The sequence below is a fragment of the Erithacus rubecula genome (assembly GCF_903797595.1).
Source record: "Erithacus rubecula genome assembly, chromosome: 22".
Classification (NCBI taxonomy): Eukaryota; Metazoa; Chordata; class Aves; order Passeriformes; family Muscicapidae; genus Erithacus; species Erithacus rubecula.
In genome coordinates, this window is record NC_136674.1 from 7,573,981 (window position 1) to 7,587,914 (window position 13,934).

Genomic DNA, 13,934 nt, shown 5'->3' on the forward strand with positions numbered 1-13,934 from the left:
AGGAGTGAAATCTGTAAGAAAACACTGTTTATCACAACAATCACTCCAAAATAATAAGAGTTGTCAAAATTGAGCTGTCTGTGACTTCATCAGCTCTATTCAAAATACAGTTGATGGTCTCTCTGTTACAAAATGTGTTTGGCAATGCTGTTTTCCAGCACAGTAAATGTGTGTCCTGAGTGCTACATCTGGACTGTGGACTGGAGGATGCAGCAGAGTGCTTCACTCCATGGATGTGTTTGCAGAATTCGTTGTGAGAAAGAAAATGTTTGTGAATGGGGATTTTTACATGGTCTCAGAGGAAGGCAGTGATGAGCTTAGCCACGAGTACCTCTTAAAAAAAAAAGCTGAACCTGCACCAAGGTTCAGGAGTAAATTTGTGATGTAGTGCACTGCCAGTGCTCCAGTTGTAGAGCAGCATTAGGAGTTAACTCTGCTGCAGGAGTGTTCCCAATCTGCTTGAGGAATTCCTACCAAGCAGGAGCTGTAAGTCATTCTCACTTTCTTTAATTTTAAGCCTCCTATGCACACATGAAACCTCTCTGTTCAAGACTCTGAATGCCTTACCACCTCCTGTAAAGCTTGTGACAAAGGTCAATATTACCCATTTTTTACACAAAATACAACTTACAGGATGGCATGGGCCATCTTCTTTAAGTCAGATGTGAAGGTGAAGGTTATCTTGGCAGGCAGATTTTTCTGGCCTTTTGTCCTCCCTGTCCTGTCACAGGAGCAGCAGCTTTCATCTCTGCTCCCCCTCATCCTTTTCATTGACTGAAGTGTGGTGTCTGTGAACATTAATGCTTTTGGAATTTGGCTGAGGGTGTGCAGTCACTGAGCTGTAAGATAAGTTTCTGTCCTGAACATGATTGTCTTATTTCACACTTAAATCTGCACAGTTCTTTAGGATTCATGTCCCTGAACATAACAGGAGCCTTTTTTATATCTCAGAAATACTTTCTACAGAATATTTTATTTGGAGGTATTTGCTCAAGGAAAAAAAAAAAAAAATCTTGCCAGAAATTAGAAGGGTTTGCTGGAGATTGAACAGAAGGATTTCAGGTAAAGATGGCATGATGTTGAGAAAATTCTGAACCCTAAAATGGGCTTGGGGGTATCATCCTCAGTGACTGACTCTATCCTGGCTGGGTGTTCAGAAGATTAAAGCCTAAAACTGATAATCTCATAAAGTGCTGAAGAAGTAGCATGAGAGGGAGTCATAGTCCACATGAGTCTTTCATCCTAGTGAGGTGTGCTGGGGATGGGGGCACAGTGTGTGCACAGGGCCCTGTGCTCAGTCTTCTGTGCAGCTCAACTCATCAGCTCCTGAGCTTTATCTCTCATCTCTCATTTCACACCACCAGTTTCCCACCACCCTGGTGCCTGCTCACTTTCCCCACCATCACTCCTGGAATGGTGTAAGGTGTCATTTCTGGTGGTCACTGAGGCTTAGATGTGTTTGGTTTGGGAACACTTGCTGTGGGGGTCAGTGTTTGTATTTTAGGATCAAATCTGATCATGATCGTGTTTACTTTCAAAAAAAAAAAAAGACAAAGAAAAGACATCCACTGACAATAGGTGACTTGGTTTTTCTGTAAATGATGCCTGTTCATGTACAGCTCATTGCCTTTTGAATTGGATACTTAGCTGTTTGTGCCAGGTATTTGGAATAAAGTAGATGACTCAGTGTTAATCTGCTCTCAAATATCCTTTTTATTAGATTAGGCAAAGCAGAGCCAGCCCAACAAACTGCATTTTGCATAGCATGGGGCTGTGTACAATCAGTCCATTGTGTGCTGGGTAGCCTGCTCTGTGCATGGATGTATGGCTGCAGGAATAAATGGCTGATGGAGTGATGATTCAGAGCTGTGTTTAGTACAGTGCAGCCCCAGGATTGTGCCCAGGGGTTTTGGCAGCTATGAGGTGATGTCTTTACCTCTGCTATAGTTCCTCTGGGATCCTGGGGTGCTGCAGGTGGCCCCTGGAATCTCCCTCTTTCAGGTGGATGACTCAAAGAGATGCTGCAATTGTATTAATGTCATGTTTTTACTGAGGAAGGGAGAAAGCCTAGTGCTTGTCTGTCTGCTGGTGCCATCCCAGTGGTTCAAACTCTGCTCTTAGCACAGCTGAAAACCAGCCTCAGCATGCAGATAAGGAGCTAACAAAGCTCATTCTTACATGTCAGGTGTTAAATTTTTCCACTTCTTCCCTCAAAAGTAGCTGCAGACAAGGCATGAGGAAAATACCTTTTGTGGCTGCAAGCTGCCAGCTTGTACAGAACAATTGCTGTGAAGATGATCCCAACTCCTGCCAGAGGCAAGCAGAGCAAAGTAAAATTGGAAAGTCACAGAAGAGCTTGTGGTTGTACCAAAGAAATGTTTCTGAGGTTAGCAGGTAGAAATGAGAAGTGATTATCTGTCAGGACAGTAGGAATGAGGAAGATCTGACTGCTGTGCAGTATTGCTGCATGTTTAGCCCTTATCATGGGGAGATTCCATGGTGCCAGCAGAACTCACTGCCTGAGCTTGCAGCTTCCAGTTGTACAAATGCACCAAATCAAGGATGCTTTAAGCCTGAGCTGGGGAGTGTGGGGCTGTGCAGGGCTCCAAGGGCAGTGGGAGCACAGGTATGAGTGGCACAGCTCCTCACCTGTCACACCAAGGAAACACTGCACTGCACTGATCTGACCTGACTGGGGGAACCAGATCACTGAGCACTCTGAGGATGTAATGCTTGTACAGAGCTGGAGTAAATACTGTGCCCACAGGCAGTCTGTGCCAAAGCTGGAGTCAAACTAGACTCTCTCCTGCCATTTAACTTTTCTTTCCCATGGATTGTTAGAGGTACAGTCACTCTGCTTGTGCATGGCTGCTCAGGTTATGCCCTATCAATAAACACCCCGAGTTATGCACACACAGCAACTTCTCCTGCATCTTGTTCCCCATTCAGGGAGCTGCTGGGATCTCCTAAACTGGCTCCAGTCTGATCAGAAAGCAATAATTGCCCTCTAGACAAAGCCAGACTCTTTTTTTTGGTGCTTTCCATCCTACATTTGATTGGGACTGAGCTAATGCTATAATTTCTGAATGAATAAGTCAGTGGCCTTTCTGTGTGCACCTGCTTGAGCAATGTTACTGCTTGGCTGCTCATCCCAGTTGCTGCTGCAGGAATGGTCCCAGAGTCCATCCGAGTGGGTTTTGTGTGGGAATTGATGCCTGAGCAAAATTCCAATATGTAAGAAGGCTGTGAAAATTCAAAACCCTGCTGCTCAATTATTTCTTCTGGTGGAGGGGAAAATACTATGCTTTACTTGGCTGCTCTTTACAATGTTTGGTGCTCCAGACAAATTTCTCCAGTTCAGAACAGTCCCAAGACTGTTGTGCTCTCAATGCTAGTGCCAGTGTTCTGCCTGGGAAATGGTTTATAAATGTCTTATTAAAGACCTGTGTCTGCCTCCTTTTCTTTGTTTTTGTCATGGGATCAGCTCACTGAGAGCAGCTGTCTTCACTTCCATCACAGCAGCCCCCAAGCCACACTTGTGCTCACAGATTCCCACGGCAGACAGCTGTGCACGTGTGTGTGCTGGGCTTGTGGGCATGGCAGATTCAGCCTGAGCTCCTTCTCTAACTTCTCCCTGCTGCTTTGGAAAGAAAAGGCTCCAAGGAATCAGCTTTGTGCTGGTTTTATAGAGAGCTGAACACGCAGTGTGGCTGCAGCTCTGCCAGTGTGGGAGCTGGGCATTGGCAGGGGGTCCTGTGACACTCAGGCTGCTGGAAGGAACTCCCTGTGCTGGCAGGAGCCTTTCCTGTGAGTATTCCCCCTCCCCACTTGGGGTTTCTGCTCTTGGGGCCATCCCATGGGTTACCCTGGGCTGCTCTCTAATGCTCCTTTCTGCCCTTAAGTCTTTCATTACTTGCAGTGGTCTGTGCCAGGTAACCCAGTTTGGTTGTGGGGCTAGTGGGACAAAATTTAGTGAACCTTTAGAGCTAAGGGCTTGCTTGAATGGAAAACTGTGTTTTCTTGTCAGAATAACTTAGGGTGAATAAAGTGAGTAAAGCTTTCTTTAGTTGAAGTGATTTTATTGCTTATTTAAGGAAGAATGGAATCTGTTATTTTGTAATGTACCCTGGGTTACTTTACTATACTAAGCTGGCATTTATTAAATTCTAGTTTTACAAATTTGTCTGTATGTTATTTCTAGAGATGAGGGGTGGCACATGCTGAGGATGAAGATATGGTTGCTCCAATCTTTGTTAAACTTGCAAGCTGTTAAAATTGTGGGATTTTTGTTTTCATTCTTTTTGGTGAAAAGAGGGTGCTTCTCCAGAGATGTAATATATAGGCCCTGTTTAAAGGCTGAAAAATGTTAAATAGAGTATTGAAAAGTGAATGTTGAAAGAATATGGCTTTAAAAATAATAATTACATAAAAATTAAGACTGCAATCTTGAGATGAATAGATCCTCCATATGCTGCAAGGTAATTATTCCCCAGTGAAAGAAATCTTGTGCATTTTCTATTAGTCACTTGCCTTCCTTGTACTGCCAAAACCAATCTGCTTTGCATATTTCATTGAATACTGTTGTTTATTTGGAAAAAAAAAACCAAAAACTAAAAAACTTGAAATCCTCACACATAATTATATAGTTTTGCTGTTTGTTTCTTTTCAGAATTATGCAGGATTTGATCTAGCAGAGCTGGTAACCCCCCCAGCTCCTCCATCCCTCCTATCTCTAGCAGGCACCAAGAATGTGTGTCTGTGGCAGAGCAGATTTTGTACCAGTCAGCATCTTGAATGAGACCTTTATAAGAAAGCCTTTGTTTGGGATGTCTGTTTGAGGTTCACTGCCCTTCCCAGCTGCCTCTCTGGAGGCAAATATTTGTCTCAATGGGCATCTCCTTCCATTCAGTGCAAGACATCTTTGCAATGCTCCTTACTTGGTTTTGCTTCTCATTCATAATTCTCATTCTTATTATCTTCCTCCTCATTGCAGTTTTATTTCTGGATATGCCTCCTCTCTTCAAAGGAGATAACACAGGGATGCTGAAGTTGTATCAGGTCTTAATATCCACACCATTGGGATTATTCCTGGGAGCAGCAGGGGCAATGGATTTTCAGGGTACCAGATGCAGAGCTTGCTTCTGTGCCAGATCACAGCCCCAACTTTTCAGCTGTGAACTTGCAGAGCTTTCAGTCGTTGTTTCCAAGTCAGCCATAAATCTCTGGGGCTCCTTCCTCCCAGTGTGCTGCCAGGCAGTTGGCTATTGTCTGCAAAGTATTGCTTTTGCTCTCAGGCACCTCTTCCCTCTCTGTTTCTGCCTCATCCTGCAGCTTGAAAGGGCTGTGATAAATCTTGCAGAAAACAGCCACTTCATTGCTGTGCTTGATAATTTGAATTTGGATGTGGCAATGAGCTGGCTTTCACTTGGTTGCTAACAGTGTCATGTTTATGTAATCCAGGTTGCTTTGAGAAGCTCAAATCCCTGTGTGGGAACCTAGAAATTCCATCACCATCAGAGAGTGCTGTGAGGGCAGCAGACAGCAGCCCTTCTGCAGGAGGTGATCTGTCTGTGCCTGTGTGGCTGCTGCTGCTGCTGCCAAGGGGAGAATCCCTGTCTCCCTGCACAGGTGGCAGCTCCTGGAGGTGCAGCAGGTTGTGCTCCCTTCTCTCTTGCCAGGCTGACTAGCTGCTGTAGGTGGCAGGGACTGTCCCCCTCTGAGCTCTGAAGAGCTCTGCTCTCCATCAGTGAGGTGCAGCAGGGTTGTGCTTGCAGATGAAATGGCATCAGAGAGGGGCTTACATCACCTACAGTGCCAGTAGATGAGTGAAACCACTGCACCAGGAGCTGACAGCTCTGGGGCTGTAAGGACAAGACCATGCTGTCCAGCTCTCAGTGGAGGTGGTGGGCTGTTGGATGGGAGAGTATCACCCTCTGCAGATGTTTGGTGCCCTGAGCAGGGATTGTGTCTGACTGTCATCCCCACCTCATCACCTGAGCATTGACCCAGTGAGCCAGGCTGCTCTAATGGCTCCAAGGCTCTTGCACAGCCCCTGTAGCAGTAAAACCAGATGTTACTCCTGTTAGCTGGCACCCCTGTGGCCAGCTGTAGGGTTTTTCAGCTGACAAAATCTTGGCTTCAAATGGGCATTGCAGCCCCTGGTCTGAGCACTGTCCTGAAGCCCTGCCGGGCTGGGAGGAGCAGAGCTGGTAACAAAACGTTTTTTTGGCCAGTCTGTTTGCAAGGCTGCACTTTGAGATGCTCACAGACTGCAGAAGTTGCTGCCCTGTCACAGGTTAGTGGTATCTACAGCAGGGGCCACAGGGTGGAGGGAATTCAGCCTTGTGGCAGTGGTGGTTCTGCTGGGCAGCTTCTGGTGCTGGGTAGTGGATGAGAAGATTATTGATTGCCATGGAGAGGGAATGCAGCCAGGAGTGGGTGGGCAGCTCTGCTGCATGCCAGGCTGTCTTGTGATGTGGAGATGTTAGAGGGTAAAAACCTCTGAAAATTGAAATAGAAAAGGAAAAAGGCCTCTTGTGGGGGCACTGTGAAACTCTTCTGTAAATACATTTATTTCTCCCTCCTTCCTGACACAAGATGCTGCTGTGGAATCTCTCTTTTTCATTTGGTTGTGAGTTTTTTGTTGTTGTTGTTTTGTTGGTTGGGGTTTTTTTGTGTGTGTGTGTGGTTTTGTGGGGTTTTTTTTGTTTTGCTTTTGTTTTTTTTCTTTCCTCTTTCTTTTAAATCTAGTGTGCCTCCATTTTATCAATTAACTGCTTGTCTCCTGATTCCCATGGCAACACAACAGGCTGTTGCATTTGGCAGTTGTGGTGCCTGGCATGTGTCTTGGGAGCAGCCAGACTACAAAAGGGTTCTGCAGGGAGTAGGAAATACATGGGCAACACTCACTGTGCCCTGCTCTCACACTGAACTGCTCTTCCCTTCCTCTCCCTCCTCCCCTTTAGATACAAGTTTCCTTTCCACTTTGTTTCAGCTGCCTGGTGTTAAGAAATGACCAGCTGTGGTGCTGTGGGAGGTGAGGAGGTGTGGAGGGAGCGAGGGGATGGATGTGTTCAGTGCATGGATGTGTGCAGTGCATGGACTTTAGCACAGCACAAGGCTGAGCACATTGTCAGGGATGCTGCAGGGAAAGCTGCTCCTGCTGATGCTGCAGAGCAAGTGCCTCTTCCTCCCACTTCAGTTGCCAGAGCTTCCTTGAGGGAGGGTTTCTTGCTTCTGTACTACACAAAGCTTCTGTTCACTCCTTTCTACAGCAGTTTCCAAGAGCTGGCAGGATCCATGCCCTTTTTGCAGAAATCCCTGTGCTTCAAGGGATTTTGGACACATAGCTTTCATTGACACGGTAACAAGAGCCCTGTGAACAGGCTGAAACTTCAGTTAAACTTTTAACCTCTCCAGCTCTTTGCTGGCAGGAATTTGTCAGTGTGGGTCCCTAAAACTAATGGGGTGAGTTTGCAGAAAAAAACTCTAAGCACCAGGTTTGCCATAGTGCTGGTTAATGTGTAGGTTTTGTGAAGGCCAAAGGTAACACAGAGATCTGGAGCTGGATAAGATGTGCTGGAATCTCTGTGTGACTCCAATTTCTGAGTTGTTGTTCAGCCCTGGAAGCTGTGACCTACAGGAAGCCTATTTAATCCAGAAAGAATGAGCCAGCTAATGAACACAATAGGATTGTAAAGTTGGAAAGCCTGAGTGGAGGAGATCCTGCTCACTGCTTGTTGTGTCTTGGAGTCCCAGTGAGAGGTGGAGGCAGTCACTGCTGTCAAAGTGCTGATAGAAGTGGGCTCTGTGCTGGATCCTCTTGGATCAAGCAGCAAGACCTTCCTCATTGCTGGCCTCAGGTGAGCTGCTGAGTTAGGCCTGGCAGTGACCTTCAGAGTGTTCCTGTGGCTTCTGACTGGCATCAGCAGGTACTGGCAGGGCTGGAGTAGAGTGTACCCAGCCTGTTCTATTTGGTGTGTTTCTCTTGCATAACTCTTCTCACTTTTGTACCTGAGATCTTGTTTTACTTTGTTTTGCTGTTTCTTGGAACTTTTCTCTTAGTGAGCTTTTTGGAACTTGTTGGCATTTATCTGGGGAGTCTGACTAGAAGAAGACTTTTCTTCAAAACAGCAAATCCAAGTGACCCAGACCAACAGACCAACTCCTCAGGTGCCTTTAGGCTGGGAAAGCTCAGAAATCTGTTGTGATAATCCTCTTGGATGGCTTTCCTTCAGCTGTAGGAGACACTTGGAGAGTGGCAATGCCAGTGTCAGGTCTCTGAGGGCAGTGCCATCAGCTGCTCTCACTTTTTGGGCTATCCTAAGATACTCATGGGGTTGAAGTCAAGTTACTCATTGCTACCATTTGCCTTCTGAAAGGCTGGTGACCAAATAGCTGGCAGGATCAGAGCTTAGTCTACTCTGGATGCTGTCTGACCATCTGGTTAATGGGTTGGTTACAGGCAAGAGAAGTGAGTTCAACTTGATCATGGTTACTCTTGGCTTCTCTGAAAACCTGCTGCACAAAAGTCCATTAGCTGCTCTGTGGTTATTATTTCATGTGTGGGTAATGAAAGCCATGTAAAACACAAGTTTCTACATTGTGGCCATAATAAACAAGGTGAAGCTTCAGGCAGTTCCTTATTTGCATCCTGTATTTTGAATAATTCACCTCATGCTCAAGAATAATGATGATTCTGCCTGCACTGCTGAGGAGCCTGGGATGAGATTGTTTCCCTGAGATGTAATTACTGTAGTTCAGCATACCTGCCTATCAGACAGGCACCTAAAATGGACAAGAGTGGGAAAGTTGCACTATATTTTCACTTTTGGGGGAAGACAGTGTTGCACCAGGAATCCAATGAACTGTTCTGTGTTATTTTCCTGGTCTAAGTCAATTTTGATGGTGTTTGCTCTTGCAGTGAAATGCAGTGAGTCTAAATGCAATTTGAAATCCTGCTGTAGTGTTTGTTTAGCCTTGGGCAGCCTTCCTGCCTTTCTTTGCTGCTGAAGGGTTTGCTTATCCCAGCCCCACTGCAGAGGTGCTTGTGAGAGTTAATGTGACCTGTATCTTAACCATTAACTAACACCCAAAATTGAGAGCTGTGCTGAAACTGAGGCTCCAGTAAGACTGGAAAAACAGTTTTGATCTCTTCCCAATATAGTAGCAGAACCTCCCAGATTTTATGTGCCTGTAGTTCCCTGTGCAGTAGGTTGAGTTTGGCTGTTCTTGACACTGTGCATATGTGTGCACAAACATGTCAGTGCCATGATCTTGGTGTGTTAGGGTGCTCTGCCAAGCATGAAACCAAGGTGTAAATTGTGTTTCTAATTTAATTTATTCTCCTACCTATCACAGACCTTATTGGTGATAAACCCCTGTAGCCAGCTTGGGCTCTTTAACTTCTTTATCTTCTTAAAATGTAACTTCTTATCTATCTGCTTTACTGTCTTATGCTATTAAGCATTGAAATGACAACAGTGGCCTTATTATCTTCCTATGATTGTTTTTATAGTTCAGATGGATGGAACACTGTTTCCTTCACACTTCTTTTTATTTAAAGTCTTTTGTAAAGATCAGAAGCTCAAAGCATCCTTATAGTCTTTGGGTTTATTTTTTGAAGGTGAAACTGGTTCTTGGATGTAGTGTTATTGATGTTGATGGATGTTGATGTTGTTGATGGAGCTCATCTTGGTTGAGAATTGAGAATGACACAAGCCAGAAAGTTGCCCAAAAGCCCCCAAAACTTCTTGATGAACACATGAGGTTGAGAAAGCCTTCAAGGCAGGGTCCAGAAGAAGGTTTTCCCTGGGGCTGACTGAACTCTTCTGGGAGCTCCATGATCTCTGTTGCCACCAACATTTTCAGTTGGGAACAGTACTCACACAGGTGGGGACAGTATTTACTGTCCTTCCTGTGCCCATCATGGAATTTTCTTGAGCATTTCCCATGTGTTATGCTGTGCATGTCCCCTTTGGTTGATCTTCTCAAGAGTTGCTTCAGTTCACTGAGCCCAGTGAGCTGGTTGGAGATACTTCTGTTCATGAGAGGAGTTTGTACAATCACACCTTAATTGCTGCTCTCTTCTTGTTCAGACAAGGTTCAGACCAGGCAGAGGCACTGCTTCCAGGGGCCCCAAACTGGTGGCCATAGAAATTTGTCAAGTGTTGACTCTGGAGTCTAATAAGAACCAAAGTATCAAAATTGATCCTTGTAAAACACATGATTCAGCAGAAACTAAGTTCTTCATGATATTTGAGCTCTTTTCTTTCTTCTTTCCTAGACTTCTAGCAAAGCTTTGAAGTATCTTGCTTTGAGAGCTTTTGTTTTTCCCTCTTTCTAGGAGCTGAGCCTGATCTGTCAGGCCCATTACTTGTGGAAGAGCTGTAGAAGTGTTGCAGACTGAGCTGCAGTGATGGCTGAGGCTGAACAACTTTCACAGTTCATTACACATAAGCACTCAAGTTTGGCTTGTCTCTGCAGCTGCTCAGGGTGTCCTCTGTCAGCTTCTTTGGTAGCAAATAAAAATTTTTCCTGGCTGTGCTTTAAACTTTTCTGGTTGATAGCAGCCAGAAACTTCAGCTGAAAGTTCAGGTGAAGAGTTCAGGGAGCTTTCATTGAGCACAGGATATTTGGGACCAAGTCTCCTGCAAACACCCCCTACACCAGCTGTGTTGGAGACCCACACTTGGGACCTCATGGCTAATGAGAGCTGAGGATGGCTGAAGGTCCATGGATGTGACTTGCTGGATCTTACTTTGCAAGCTTATTTCCTCAGTTTCTGTTGTGATTTCTATTAGGGCTTTACTCAACTTCCTGCTTTAACCCTTAGAGTTTTAATGAAGTTCACTTGTTCTTGACATTTGGTGCCTGGGTCCCAGGCTGAAAGCACAAAGTTTAAGATAGGAGGGTTTGAGAGTGGGGTCAGCAAGACTTAGGTCACTGCTGTCTCATTTGCTTGGGTTGACTCTGTTCCCATTCAGGCACCTATCATGTGTTTAAGGGTTCCATTTTGTATTATGGAGAGTTTGGCTGATCAAGCCTCTGCTGCAGAGTGTGGGCAGAGCAGTGAGTACCAGCATCACCTGCAGTGTTCCTTCCCCAGGCAGCAGAGAATTGCTGAAAGGCTGATGCTGGGAAAAGGGCACTCTTTATTGCCAGTTATATTGAGCTCCATGCACATTGTGTGGTCCTGAAAGGCTGTGCATGAAGGTCTGTAGATGCTTCCTGTTTAAATAAATGCTGTTCATATTGAACACAGCCCAGGTGCTGCTTGTTCAGCAAAGGGCACAGCAGCAGTTGAGAAAAATGGGGAATTTGTGGAGGCTGCTGTCTGTTCCCACAGGAGCTCTTGGTGCCATTGGTGAGACACTCAATGGGGTTCTCATAGTGCCAAGTACTAAAACATCAGTGCTTCACACTTAAAAAAAAAAAATAAAATATATATATATATATACACACACACATATTTAATTTTTGGGGTAAAAGGATGTCTTTGGCTTCTTTCTGCAAAGCAGCAGTTCATTGGGCTCTCTGGTCCTTACCAGCACTCCTGTGCTATTGAGCTTATCCACACTAGTGTAGCCCCTGTGGGGCTGTGAGGGGGCTGAGGTATTGTACAGGAGATGAAGATATGGGGTCGTTTCTTTATGTTCTGTGTGGGACCTGCAGAAACTGGGCAGCAGATGGAGGATCTGTGCAGACTGCCTTCCCACCAAGGAAGGTGAGTAATGATGTCACTCAGGTTTAATCTTCACAGGGTGTACACTGCAATCTAAGTTGTTGTCCCAGATGTTTCCTTTCTGTAAACACCTTTTTCCTAGTGTTTTGGCTTCATTCTAGGATTTCTCCTTATACCAAAACCCTCTTTTTCCTTGATCCACAGGCTCACCTTTACACAAGCAGGGTACCACGTCCACCGCCAGCGCCGACAAGTCGGGTTCAAAGGTTGCCGAGGTGGGCGACGATTTCCTGGGAGACTTTGTGGTGGGCGAGCGCGTCTGGGTGAACGGAGTGAAGCCAGGAGTGATCCAGTACCTTGGGGAGACGCAGTTTGCCCCAGGCCAGTGGGCAGGGGTTGTTCTGGACGAGCCTGTGGGTAAGAATGACGGCTCGGTGGGAGGAGTGCGCTACTTCGAGTGCCAGCCGCTGCAGGGCATCTTCACGCGCCCGTCCAAGCTGACGCGGCAGCCGGCGGCCGAGGGCTCGGGCAGCGACGCGCCCTCCGTGGACTCGCTGACGGCTCAGAACCTGTCCCTGCACTCGGGAACGGCCACGCCGCCCCTGTCCGGCCGCGTCATCCCGCTGCGGGAGAGCGTCCTCAACAGCGCCATGAAAACCGGCAACGAGTCCGGCTCCAACCTCTCCGACAGCGGCTCTGTGAAAAAGGGGGAGAAGGACTTGCGGCTCGGGGATCGCGTGCTGGTGAGTGCATCCTGGGTCCTGTTTGAGGGACAGGTGTCTGCCAATAAGGGCAGGAGCTTCGCTTTGAAATGGAGAATGTAAACCCCCCTCCCTCCAAATTATTATAATTTTGAAATTAAGGGGCTCTCAGGAAAAGATATGGGAATTAGGAATAACAGTTCTTTACTAGGAAAATTAAAATAGAAATGCAGTATTACAAAGAACAATCCCAAACCCTGCCAGAGTCAGAATCCAAGCTGACACCCGTCAGTCAGTCAGGGTGGTGGCAGCAGTCCCACTCAATGGTGGCTGCATCCTCCTGCAGGGGCAGATGTGGTTCAGCTGGAGCAGTGCTCCTGGAGAAGGTGCAGTTTCCTCTGAAGGTGCAGGGATGATGTGGAAAGGTCTGGCTTTCCTCTGGAATCCAGTGGGAAGAAGGTACCTTGGTGTCCAAAATCTCAGTTTTTATCTGGGTAGGAAAGGCTTGGCTCCTGCCCTGCCTGGAGCATCTCCCAGTGGGATGATGGAATTTTATCAGTCATGCACTGGGACTCACTGGCCATGAACAGGAGATATCTCCTGGAGGGAGGATGGGCTGTGGGAAGATAAAGATGATTGCCCAGCTGGTTTAAAGATGGCCCATTAGCAGATAATGTGTGCCAGGAGATCAGGGGCACTGCCACACCTGGCTCAACAGATGGTGACAGAATTCACATTTCTGGCCGCACCCTGTATTGCAACCCAAGACACCCTGCAATGGCAAAGGACAAAGATTTGTCCCCCCTGCTGAGTGTTCCTGGTCAGCTTCAGGACAAGACAAAAGGAGGACAGGGTTGGTGCTGAGGTGTGGGATGGAATGTGGTCTTGGGAGATGCCTGGGCCAAGCAGGCATCAAACATATACAGTGTTATTTGGGATGCTACTTCTTCTGGATGTGTCTCTCTTTCTCATTAGTGCATGTGTTCCAAAGTACTTCTTGTATTGAAGACAAGTCCTGAAATGTTAGAAAGATGTCAGAGAGAGAACAACTGAAATATGAGGGAAATAGAAGCACAATCATTTATTATATTCTAATCTTACAGTACTCCATAATGGAATGTGTTATTTGGGCTTTCAAGGAATTTGCAGCAGTGTCTTGTTCCATGTTGCTGTACATAGTCTGAAAGGACTTGCAAGAATCTCTCCTGCTTGTCACTCTTTCTGGTGGTTGAGGTTTTTATGTCAGATGTGACACAAACCTCTTTCCTGTACAGAGAGGAACTTCCAGTAATTTTTAGAAAATGGCAGGGCTTTGGGAGAGGTTGTGATGGATGAGTTATCCACATCTGATTTCTGTTGTTATTTTCATTATTTGGAATAGACTACCTGATGACTAAGCCAAAATGCCACACTTGTACTAGGAATGTACTAGGGTTACTGGAAGTTTGCCACCTAGTTTGTCATTTGTGTTGTAGCAAAGGAGATGGACAAGGGGAAGAATGATGTCAAAGATGGGAGGACTGGGTTCTGTCCAGCTCTGTAAGAGAATT

At 46.1% G+C, this 13,934-nt stretch overlaps 1 protein-coding gene across 3 annotated transcripts in view; it reads left to right on the forward strand.

The window, feature by feature from the left end:
* Positions 1-13,934, forward strand: part of CLIP2 (CAP-Gly domain containing linker protein 2) — a 78,102-nt gene that overhangs the window by 23,397 nt on the left and 40,771 nt on the right. For all 3 annotated transcript variants that reach the window (XM_079324905.1, XM_079324907.1, XM_079324906.1), the window contains exon 3: positions 11,888-12,426. In XM_079324905.1, the coding sequence (XP_079181031.1) occupies positions 11,888-12,426 (539 nt within the window). The remainder of the gene's footprint in view (positions 1-11,887; positions 12,427-13,934) is intronic.